Here is a 12,836-nt window from a genome sequence, read left to right as displayed (position 1 = left end):
TGAGAGAGACACTTATCATGATTAGTGAACAGTAATTGCACATTGACTGTTACACTTACTGTTAAATTACTCTATTCATTAGAAAAACACATCTCATCTATATGTAGCTCTCTACAAATTAACGTATAGTTTTCACTTCAGCAGAATTTTCAGAAACGTTTTTATGCACTCTGATAGCCTTGAAAATATTTTTTCATATAATCAGGAAAGATTTTTTTTGCTTTTGCAACCTTGTAGTGAGAAGAACAGGTGATCTCCAGAGGTCTTATTTTTCTTCTGCTTCATTCCAAAGTGGAATTCCCATGACATCTATACAGCTTTTTAATTATTATTATTTATTTATTTATTTTAAAGGAATGTTTAGTGAAGCTGGTTTGGGCATTTAATCCCCTAAAAGCCATAATAAAGGGTAGAAAATCATAGAAAAAGACATGCACAATCTGCCTTGGGGCAGAATTACACACAGTTTGCTCTGTATGAGTCCCAGTCCATTTTTAACTAATATCCATTTTATTTGCATGCAGTAGTTTTGCCACAATCATTCTCTTCTTTTTCTTTTTTTCTTTTTCTTTTTCTTGTTTTCCCCAAATCAGGGACCAAACCTCACTCTTTCTGCTAAAATATTTGATACAAGTTTTGTTGTTATTGTATTGTATTTATTGTTCCTTTTCAGAAGTGCTTCCCCACAAAACCCATTTGTTCTACAGCACTTGTAACCGAGCTCTGCTGTAAATCAGTAACCAGGCTTCTTATTACCAATTGCTCCTGAAATAAATGGCTCATTTACCTCTACAATGTATTGCTCTTTTCTACCTAATTTGGGAGTCGACTTACCGGAGCACAGTTCAAAAATCAGTAAGAGGTACAGGGTAACCTGCTGCGATAGTATAACGAAGAGCACACCATTGTTAGATCTGGGGCACACCCAAAGGTGGCAGCGACCTTGGGAGTTGATCTGTGCCAGGCACGGTGCAAATCCAGGCACCTCACTGTCTCACCGAGGAAGGGTGGCAGGAAGGGAGCATAACGAACCAGGGGAGAAGAGGGAGATATGTGTGAAAGAGAAGAGATCGTGCTGATAGACATTTAACAAAGCAACTGATCTGAATCAGTTGAATGTGCTTTGCATTACCTACGGCTTCAAAGGCTCCCTAACAAGCCTTACCTCCTGCACTGCGGATTTGTTCGTAGCCTCCCCCCAACATCAAGGTAAAGAAGCCTTAGGTTCACTTCATTTATCTTATTTAATGACACTTTATTTGTATGTTTTTTTCTCTGCTCTGGGACAATTCCTACTCTTTCAAACACTAGTGGGACTGAAAAACACTCCAGCTGATTCTGCTTCTCTTTCAGGCAGAAGGAAAATAAAAACATTAAAATAACATTACACAGTGTTCTATAAAAAACATTACACAACGTGGGACAGGGAGGCTGTGTCCCTGCTTTCTTATTCTCACTACTGTGGTTTCAACCTGAAGAAGATCAGTCTGCACAAGTTAAAGAAGAAAAAATAAAACTGGATGGTGTGTTGTTAGCTCCTTTGGTGCTTAAAAGTTACTGGTGAATGCAGTGAACTAACGTACTGTCAGAAATAACTCCCTAGGTTGTGTTGTTAAAGATGTTTTTCTACGAGAGCCAGATTCAGACACTGCAGGGTAGTGTCAGGAGCTTTGCAAGCAGCACTGATGGCATCCAGACCCTCATGGCCTGATGCTCTGGAAAAGGGGATCCTTTTCCAAGTCAAGGGAAGGAAAGGGAGCACGCTGAGGAGCACCACGGACCAGGCGTGAAACCCCTTCGGCAACCCCAAAAGGAGTTCTACCTCCTGAGAGATTTGCAGGGCTGGATCTGCTTAGCTGAGCAAGAAGAATAGTGAGGAGGGACTCCAATATAAAACACCAAGTACTGGGAGAGGTTTTTATTTCAGCAAAGAAAAACATAGCAAGAACAAGTGGTTATAAGGGAGAATCAGGCAAGTTTAAGCTAGAAATTAAACATACCTCCAACAGCATTTAACATCAGAACAAAATGTTATATAAGGGAACTTTCTTTACATCTACTTTCTCCTTGGGGCATATGGTTTGCTCAAGCTGAACTTAAAGCAAAAGCAGTGAGGGTTTGTGTGCTTTATATGTTCACTTTAACATAACTGGCTTGCTTTAACGAGGCTCAGATCTCACTCTGTCTGTGGGAGGCTGTTTGAAGGGGAACATGTCTATATATAAGAAAGTAACTGAGAGGGGCTGCTCAGCAGATAACGAGCACTTGAAAGAAGTAAATTGGAGACTTCACTGAGGTGGATTTTAGCAAAACCTCCTAAAGAACATGGGCTCCAAGAGAGCTGCAGGAAATACGGGAGGTAAAGCTCATGAAGCAGTTTGTGAAGGAGCTGCCAGTGAGTGTAAGATTCTCCTAGCTGTGGGGAGGAAGCAGCGATGGGCATTTCCCTTCTGACAAATGAACTGGATTTTGAGCAAACAGACTGAAAAGTGACTGGCATACCTCAGGTATGAGAGATTGAGAACCCCTTCCTCTGACCTTGTTGATAGAGAAGACCCCCACAAGTCAGTGTTGTTGGATCAGTTGGGCTTTTATGAAGTTCATATGATCTAACAAGGGAAATTAAGTAAATATATAAATACCATACACTGGTGTGTCATCCTTGACTGTGGGCAAATTGCAAATATGGATCAGGTTCTTTTGACCATGTTTTATATTCAATCAGGATGACTGGGTTGATTTGCGCTTTGAAGTCTCTAGACACATTGGACATTTATTTTTGTAAATCTAGGGGGTTATTTGGACAAGGTTTAAGAAGTCAAGATTTTCAAAAACAAACATGAGCAAATAGCTGGTAGTACAAGTTTTTTAACGTCAATGTAAGCAAGAAATTGAGGATACTGGCTTTTACTTTCAGGATACTTGCAGTATATGGGAGTAATAAAAAACATTTTAATGAAAATAAAACTGTGTTATTGATAGCCAAAATTAATGTTGAATATATATGCATATATTAGACATGCATACCATTTTTAAAGTCTACAGCCAATGAATGATTGCAGTATCATGTTGTGAATAGGCTTCTATCCAGGAAAAATAAATCTAAGTCTTCCAATGTACTGTCACTGACACCAATACCATGTGTTTAAACTGCTAACTACACCTGTCTATATGCAGCTGCTCAATAGGTGCACTGAAAATCTGCTCTGCGGAATATTAAACAAGCCAGTAGTTTGCATTAGTTTTCAGGAAGTAAAGTCACCCACAAGCCGCATGTTCAGTCCTTCTTCGAACATTCTCTATATTTTCTTTTTTCTTTTTTTTTCATGCTGGTTAGATAACTTCTGTTCACTTGAGAAGTGAGGATTTCATTATGCAGATACATGTAATAAAAATAGCCCTTTTGAGATGTTTTGTGCCTCTCTTTCTACCACTAGATGGTAGTGTGCGTTGTTTAAAACACCTGAACAGCACTGTTCAAGTGTATATTTAGTGATATTTAGTGATTTGTTCCAGGAACCTTTTTTTTTTTTTTTTTTTTTTTTTTTTTTTTCCTGTATGTAAAGAAATCACTACTGTTAATCACTGTCAATCACATTAAATATGTGCTCCATTCTCAGGATTGAGCATTGTGGTTAAGATCTCATTTCTCTTGGCTTACCAAATCTTTTAGTCAAAAGCATATATTGCATTCTCTTCACACCTAACAGAAAGAGGGGAGGAATCCATCATTAAACATTAGGATTAGGGAGAGTGAGGTTTAATTTTTCTTCTGAAGTTCACAACTGGCGGTGGGGTTCACAATGCCTGGGCGGTGGTGGTGGTCACTTCATATTGGTGTTTGCTGTATTTCTAGAATGCCAGCAATGCTTGCTTTCTCTGAATTGTCTGCCTGAACTTTTCATCTCTTTGGGCAGATAGGTCCTCAGACTGCAGTGCTTGGAACAACGTGATAGTGATCTCAGTTGAGCTTTGGGTGTTATTATGATACAAATATAATTAATGACTTATTTTCATCCACAAATCTGACACCTGGTTGCAATTACCAGCTGGTGGTGGTTTATGCCATTAGACCAGTAGTGGCCAGTTTTAGGATTTTGAATGGCTTTCATAACAGTAAAATGGCAAGCGGCAATCACAGGAATTTGTTGCTGGCAGGTTTTGCTTCTTCTGTGAGAGCTTTTAAATACTTATAACAGAAGATTTTTGTTCAGGTTCCTCAGATGAGGTTTCTGTAGAGGGCTAGGACTCTTGAAACAGAGAGTGCAGATACTTGCTCCTTTGAGAAGCTATCACTACTCACATCAGGAAGCAAATCTGAGAGCATAGAATAAGATTTAAAATTATATTAGCTTATCTAAAGGTTGAAATGTTAGCTCTAAAATGTTTCAGCAAGTTCATATACGTGAACTTTTCTATAAGATACCATTTGTTTGGATGTTTGTGAAAATATAAACAGACTTACATGACTTAGAGCAACCAGTCACGAAAATATGCTGTACGTAAGATGTGTCTCTCTCTGAGAAAGGCTTGAATGGATTACAACAGACAGATTACAGAGTCTGAAAAAAAAAAATGTAGGAGGGAGGGAGAAGGCAAATGAGTATCTCTTTGCCTGGTATTTTTTGCCTTGTTGTATCCTGCAAGATCTCATTAAAATCACAGTAAGATCACAGTAATTTTTTTCCAAGTGCATGCTAACACATGTTATCTACAAAGATATAGTTTAAATTGCAGTCTAGAACACCAGACATTCTGAATTGAAACAGGTTTTTTTGAGCCTCTGGATAGATGACGCCTGCTGACAAGATCAGTGTGTGATGACATACTGCTTTCTAAGTCCTGGGACTGAGATGTAATATAAATGACAGGTGCCTCCTCACTCACGTCTGTGAGAAGTTTCTTGGAAATTGAACATGAGAATAGGATTAGCACCTCAGCTTGCTAAAAGTGGTGTTCTTGTGGTAGCCCTCTTTTGGTCTTGGTGAGAAAACAGCTTTTGGAGGGATTGCACTTCCCACTTTCAGACCTCCTGCTTTCTTACTCAGCCCTGTGAAGGTCGAAGACTGAGTTAGAATTTTGCCAGCTATCATCCAACACCTTTTCACTCCTTATTACCTTTAACTCTTCTGTGCTACTCTTCTACAAGGATAGGATATTTGGGGTTGATACATGAATATCACAGTAACTTCATATATATATATAAAAAAAAAAAAAAAGCATGTCATGTGAAGTTCACTCTAAGGTCTTACACTAAAATGCGTTGCTGTATATACATGTATGTAAGAAAAGTGTTTGTCTAGGTTGGTTACATTGGACTAAGCAGCTCAGCACAAATAGTTAAGCTTTTGGCATCTGCAGAATGTCTGACACGAGCAGCTCCTTGAGCTTAGCTAAGAAAGGTGCAGCTGTCCCTTATAGACTTTCATCACTAGGAAAAAAAAAAAAAGAAAGGCTTTAAGAATATGTCTCCTTCAGGTCCAAGGTAAGGGAGTAGCGACAAAAACACCACACGACACAACTCTCCCAACAGGCTTTTTATTCCCCTTGACTCTGCAGCACCATGAAACCCTTTGCAGAACATCAAGAGCTACATCAGGCAGTTCTGGGGACAGACAAGAGAAACACGAGGCACTGAGCGGTGTCTTCCTAAACCACCCCTTTTTTATTCCCTTTTAACGCCCCTCAGGGCGGCGCTGCCCTCACTCAAGATGGCGCCCGGCAGCGCCGCGCTGCCGCGGGCCACCTGTTGCGGCAGCACCCGCCGCCTATAGGGCTTGCGCGCGGGGCGGGGGGGGCAGGAAGGCGACGGTTAAACGGCCGCGGGGGGGGACCAACGGCCGCCGCCTCAGCCGCGCTCCGCCCCACAGCGGGGGCTCCGCTCGCCGCCGGCCATGGAGAGCGGCGGCGGCGGGAGGGGCTCAGCGGAGCCGTCGCCCCGGGAAGGAGACGAAGAGGAGGAGGAGGAGGAGGAGGAGGAGGAAGAGGAGGCGCTGCCGGCCGAGGCGGCCTGGAGCTTGGTGGACGGCGCGATGGAGGCGGAGGCGCTGGCGGACCTGCCCACCGCCACCATCGCCTGCAACCTCGACCCGCGCGTCTTCCAGGAGGGGCCGTGCCGGGTGAGGGCCGCGCCGCCCCGGGGGGGAGCGGGGAGGGACGGGGGAGGCAGCCCGAGGGGCGTGGGGCTGCCCTGAGGGCAGGGGGAGGGAGCGGCTGGGCAGCTAAGTGGGGCTGTGGTGCCCGGCTGGGCTTAAAAGGGCTGCACGCCGCTCTGACAGGGCAGGGCAGGGTGACAGCAGGTGTCGGAGGGATGTCACACGCTGCCTGAGACATCCAGGTCTAATAAATTGATGTAAACGCTTCAGGATTGCTGCTCACCTCGTCCCTGGCTTTCCTGATGGAACTGGAATTCAAATCGAGCTTGCCTCCCCTTACCTGTGGCACCGTTGCCCAGAATTAAAGAATGAGTGAAGCCAGCATTTCTCTCTCTTATTTTTACACTCCTTTTTGCCATCAAGCTCCTACTTCCTTTGATACTGAAAGAGACGCTCATTTCTTAAAAAAATTCAAAATGAAACCTACTTGAAAAATTAGGCAATAAGCGTACTGGTTTAAAATCCTATTACAATAATTGGCTGTCTCTGTGAAAAACAATTTAGAGTAGATACAGCAGAGGTCCAACAGCTGAAGGCTACGAACAGTTGCAATGCATTAAAAATGAGCTGGAGGTTGGAGTACAATATAGCTGCACCATCTCTATTACTTTCTAAAATTATGTAACTTTTAACAGCAGTGTAATCCTGTATCACGCAGGGCACCTGCTGCTAGGAAGGGAATGGCACCTTCACAGGGATTTACCCTCTCTAATTCAAGTTCACTCCAAATGTACTTAGCAAAACGTAATCAGTTCCAGTATCTTCAGTTGCTGGTGGTAATAGTATTTTTCGTAGGTGAATTCTATAACCTGAAAGGGTGTATTTTGAAAACACATATGCACATACATAAATGCACGATTACACAGAAGATTGGGAAGTGTCTAAACACTTAAGCCATTTTTCCGTCTTTCTGTTTTAATTCCAAAGGCTCTCAGTCTCCACATACTAAGCTTAGATCAGAACCAAGTCTTATGCATTACTGAAATGACAATCTTTTTTTTCTTATTCATTCTACTTATTTTTTCCTTGCCAAGAGTTGCAGCAGGTAGGAATGCAGATTAATTGCAAGTTTATTTCCTATTGTTTTAATTAATCGTCTTGGTGTAAATAAACTGTCTTGCCTTAAACAGGGATGACAGTATGCATAGTTACTGCAGCATAGCTGTTGCTCTTAATTCTTCTCTGCCTTAGGGATTTAATTTTATTTTGAACCTGAATTAATATGGTGTTTGTGCCCAACAGGGAAGAGGAATCTTTCTGGAAGTTTTATAAAGAACGTTGAGGCAGTTGGTAGGTGTACACAGACTTCTAATAGATTAAAGAACAGTTCTCTCTTGGCAAACTGGACCTCTGCCACTGAAGTGATTCACTGAAGAGAAGAGGTGACATGAGGCACTAAGGCTGGGATCCTGGTCTGCTTGGATTGGTGAAAGGTGGATTCATTGTGCTGCTGTTAGTTAATATGAGAAGAGTAAGGTTGTATTAAAATGCACCTTGTGTGCATGCATCCAGTTTTACATTAGGAGTTAGTAATTCTGGTACCCAAGAAAATGAAGGTGATTTTGATTTAGTATCTGCAACAAATTATAAGATGATAACCATACTATACTTAAGGAGCTACTTTTAAGAAAACTCAGTTTACAGAAAAGTCAAATTTGCTCTTAAAGGACTTGCAAGCAATTGCATTTAATTTATTCTGTCATAAAGGAATGAGTAAAGGTATTGTAAAATATAGCAAAATATAGACATATTATTTTTATAAATAATCTATTACTTTTGATGAGTTGAGTGTGTTTTTGAGAGTAAAAAGGTAAGAAATAAGGTGTATACAACAGTCTTAAAATACCTTTTCTGCAGAGTTGAGTTTCCTCTTCTCTTTGGTAGGCCCCTTTGTAATCCTGGATTGCCCTATTTGAGGAGGGCTGATCCAATCAAAGGTGAGATAGGAGACGGCTGCCAACTATTTCCATTTTGCCCTCCCTAGTCAGTGATTCCTGCTTGTGTCAAACTCCTTCCTCCTCAGCTAGGGGTGAGGTAGGGCTGTGGCTACAGCATTTCCTTAAATTACAGTTGCCACCAAACTGTTCAGGCAGAGATGTTTTTAGAAGTTAGAATGCTTGGAGCAGGTTCCCTAAAATCAGTGATTTGCTCTCAGAATGCGTCAATGGGCCAGGGTATTTTATTTATATTTGTGGGTTTTCTCTTTTGGTGTTCTTGCCATGTTGAAGTTTCACAGTTCCTCTGGTCAGAAAAGTATTGAAATAAACACTCAACAGTGAAATTTTTTTTTTTTTTTTTAATGATAAGAGTGGCACAACAAAGGTGAAAGTACAGGATTTTAAGACGTGGAAATGTTGGTTGTATGTCTTTGGCTTTGCTCTTTCTTTTTTTTTCAGTTGAAATCTGATTTTGTTTTTTTATTGGTTTTGATATAAATCTCTTTTAAAATATACCATCTTCTCAGGTAAGGTAATAGTACTAGTAAGTGATTCTTTCTTATGTGAATACAGCAGAGAAGAAACAATCTGACTTTTTGGAAAGCCATCGATGAGGTATTTAAGTATCACTTCCAAAATCTTCCCTAGAATGCTGAAATACGTACTCTCAGGCTTTTTCTAACTCCCAGTTGAAGAAATTCCTATAGACTGTATCCCCTTACCTCTGCCTTCACAGATGTGTATGGTAAATGATCTGAAGTAAAAACACTTCATCTGATCTTCAGGTTGGCTAATTACCTCAGAAACAAATTCTATTCTGACTTCCTGAAGTGTCTTGTACTCCTTCCCTTGGCTTTTTAGCAGTCCTAATATTGACTTTATGCTTGAGCAATTGTATTTTTTCTTAAAGTGATATTTATTCATGCAATATGTAGATGAGTTTGATCTGCTGTAACTGTACTATTACTGATTTTAAAATGAGCCTGTGTACTCATTTAAAAGTGTCAGTAGCTAATTACCAGAGCAAGCATTTTTTTTAATTTTCCCATTTCCATCTTCCTCAGCTGGTATTCAATTTTTTTGTCTTTTTTTTTTTTTTTTTGTGTGTGTGTCAGTGGAGGACACTTGGGTGTTTTAATAGGACTTCCACTGAGAAATAGCAAGTGCAGAAGGTAATAGCTTGCTTGTGTCTTGTAATCCTGGAGGGATGTGGCATACTTCACTGATGATTTTAAACTTCAGTGCACGGCCACCGGGGGGCTAAATAACTTCATTTATGCCCCAGTAGTCTCTTGCTAAGTAGGTTACCTGGGTCTGCACTGTCAGGTTTCCATTTCAGTTTAATTGTAGACAAGTATCACTCATTTAATTTGAGGGGATTAAAAGAGGAATGTAAAGTTTCTAGAAAGAACTCAGCTTTGGGCTACTGAGGAACTAGTTTTGGTGGGTTGTATTGTGGCATTTTTAATGGGGCAGGGACAGACTTTGGATACAGCTGTTTTCCTTAGGGCGGGTTGAACTCCTTGCATTACTTTAAGGTACCTATAATTGCCTTAGTCTACTAAATCTCCCAAGTTATTGCTAAGTAACGAATGTAGCAGGTTTCCCTTAATTAATGGAAAACCCGCATTCATAGATAACAGGCTGTTAAATCGCAATAATAGTTTTTCTCCAGAGCTTGCTAGAGAAAACTTCCCTGAAAGCTGAATTTTTTTTAAAGGAACTTAGCTTGATTGCTTTCCAGTGCATTAGTAGGAGGGAGCTGGTCTCCTGCTACCCTAGGAGAGCACATCTGAGTCCTCATGTAACCTCCAGTGGTGAGCACGGGTAGAACTGGCTGTGAAACAGCGCCTGATTATTTTTAAATAAATCATAGTTGTGTTTGAAGATAAGGCCTGAAAAGGTCAGAATTCTCTGCGGTAGTATAACCAAGAGTAAAAGCAGCAATGGCAGATATATTGCATCTTGTTAATGATTATCATAGCCTTAAAAGTCTAGTCTTCCTTTAGCTTTGTATAGGTTTAATATGGAAAAACTTGTTTGTGAATTGATCTGAAAATAAACTCATTGTTAAATGAGCCATGCCTCTGGAAACTTTTAATTGACTTTCAGCCTACTGAAATAATCATGAGATGTTGAATGTATTTTGTATTAAATACTTAAAGAATTACTTCTGCTTTACAGGAAGTTGGTCAAATTTCTCAGGAGTATTCACAAAACCTTCCTTACAGAATAGTGCTTGGGTTTTCTGGTAATCTCTTCCTGTCTCAGTCACATGCCTCATTAATCCTTTTACTTAAAGTTTGTCAATCCTCTTAGGTCACATTTAAAAAAAAAAAAAAAAAAAAAAAAGCTTATATTTTTGTGACTACAGCATTGGTTTTGGTGAAATGTTCCCTTAATGGGAACTGTATGAAATCCGTACTTTTCTGTGTGTGTTTTTGAAGTCTTTCATTCTTCCTGTGCTGGTGCTTTTCCTCAAATCACTTTTGTGACAATGTTTATAAATCTATTTTGTTGCTTTCCACAAAAAGCTGAGGGTTAAGATTGTTGTTCAAAATCCTATCCCAATGGCCTGTTTTTACATTGAACAGTGAAATGGCTAAGGATGGTTTTAAAAAAAAAAAAAAAAAAAAAAAACCTTCCAGTATGAAAATTCTTGCAGTAAAATTAAATTTTCAAAGTTATTTAGTTGTTGTACGTTGAGATGATAGAGGTTCCTTCTGCAGCTGTTAACAGGTTAAGGCAGACTTTTGAGTGACTTGCAGTCTGGAGACCATATAACTGTAGTGCTATGGCTGACGTAATAATTTCTGATGTTACAGTGGAGCATAATACCATGCTAGTGCAGTTTTATGGCTTCTGGGATGCATCCAGTCAGCTAAGTGCATAGGCAGAACTTGTTCATATCTTGGCATCTGAGGACAAACGTGAACTCCTGAGAGTCATTGGGATGTCTCACCTCCACAGCTCCTGAGGGTCTTTGGAAAAACTGTGTCTAAAAAGCTGGCATACTTTATTCATAATATGACCATTTTATACTAAATGCATGGTCTGTATGGAAACTTTAGCAACAGTCATGAAGAAGTGGAATATTCAGTGTGTCTGTTTCGTTTAAGGCTGATGTCTTCGGTCTTCCCACTTGAGTAGCTTTTTCTGGCCTGTGAGCCCAGAGAAGGTTTTCTAGTTGCTCTTCCCAGTGCTCATGTGGGATGTTGCTTTCTTTGTCATCACAAAGACTATTTGAATAAATCACCTTTTGAGCTGAGTACTCTTCATCTTCAGCTGGCATAGAAGGGTCTGAAGAGACTATACAGCATAAAGAAGTTTGCTCAAGCAGTCCTTGACTGCTTTTTTCATAGACTTGGACTTTGAGGCATTGAACAGCAATTTGGGTGGCTTCCTTCCATACTTATCTTTCTTGTGAAAGTTCAGATAAAGCCATGAAACAGCAGAAAGGGTGATTTCACAGGAGGAGGAAGAATTATTTTCATTTCTGTAGGTTTTTGTCCTCAAGGCATCTCTGAGTGCATCATACGTGAATACAAGTCAAAGTTTTTAACATAAGTGAGTTACTAACAAGAAAGCCGTTGTGCTGCAGCTTTCTGTGTCATGGTCTTGAGAGGAGGGATTTGGGAGCAGTCTCAGTTCTATACCACACTGGGAACATTCTGTAGGTCTTCTAGGTCACGTGGAAAGCATAAAATACTTACTTCTACATCCAAAGTCCTGGTACTAGTTAAGTCCTTAAAGTACAGAGATCATCCATTTTATTTCTACATATAAAAGGATTTGCACTGTTTGCTTGAAGAATGGGAAGTATGTCGCTTATATAATATGTTAAGGAAAGTCATACATACAGGGTGAAAATAAGGGTAAGCAACATTCAGATTTGGCATGTTTGGCTATAAATGGAAACAGTTTCAGTAATGCTGCCTGAGATGGCTGTTAAGTAGCTTAAAAATACTTTCGCAAAGTAAAAATAAATATTGTAAAATGGCCATTAATAGCATAGGTGTTGTAGGTAATAAAGAAAAAAAATATTCCTGTATGATCTAATACTCTAATCATTAACCCCAGGTCATTAAAAAAGACTAGGAAAAATTTGTGATACAAGCTTAAAAGCTTTAATTTCCCTGGAGAATCTCATGGAAATTTGGAAGAGCTTTGTCTGGTTTAAATCACTGTGCTCTAGTCATACCAACAAGTCCAGTGTACATTAAAATGCTGTGGAGGAGATTTCCTTATGTTCTTTGTTATCTGTGTCTTTCAGGAACAAATTAAGGTCCGTTCTCCAGAAATACCAGCACAGATGTGCCCATGTAAAAATAACTACAGAATTTAGATGTGATGCAAACTCAAAACTCACTACAAAAACCTCTTGACATTATAATATTTGCTGGTGTAAGCATTAATGGTTATGTTAATTGGTAATGGCCAAACTGTCCTATGCAAAATAGGTTTAAAATGGTAATAAAAGATTTTTTTTTTTGACAGCAGTCCTAGAGAAAGCTTAGGCCTCCAGTAGTTTGTCAGTGAAAATGGTTGTTCAGTTGGTCACATTTTGATTAAAAATGTTTGTAAATGTCTATTTTTTGTCTAATATTGGTCTTTTAGGGTCATAAGTTAGTGTCAGAACTGAAAATGAAAAAATGAGTAAAATATTTGAAAACAGGTACACTGTTAAACTCATATATAGCACATAATAGAAATAATGTTGTATTGTTTATTATAGTGAAAAAAT

At 39.7% G+C, this 12,836-nt stretch overlaps 1 protein-coding gene across 1 annotated transcript in view; it reads left to right on the top strand.

Annotated features, from left to right (window-relative positions):
- The first annotated feature begins 5,871 nt into the window (after positions 1-5,871).
- RCAN1 (regulator of calcineurin 1) overlaps positions 5,872-12,836 on the top strand; it is a 40,040-nt gene continuing 33,075 nt past the window's right edge. The window contains exon 1 of the mRNA XM_032184569.1: positions 5,872-6,119. Within this exon, the coding sequence (XP_032040460.1) occupies positions 5,895-6,119 (225 nt within the window). The 5' untranslated portion in view covers positions 5,872-5,894. The remainder of the gene's footprint in view (positions 6,120-12,836) is intronic.

This window comes from Aythya fuligula, chromosome 1 (genome assembly GCF_009819795.1).
Source record: "Aythya fuligula isolate bAytFul2 chromosome 1, bAytFul2.pri, whole genome shotgun sequence".
Classification (NCBI taxonomy): Eukaryota; Metazoa; Chordata; class Aves; order Anseriformes; family Anatidae; genus Aythya; species Aythya fuligula.
The sequence above is the reverse complement of the archived record's forward strand: the minus strand, read 5'-3'. Positions and strand labels throughout refer to the sequence as shown.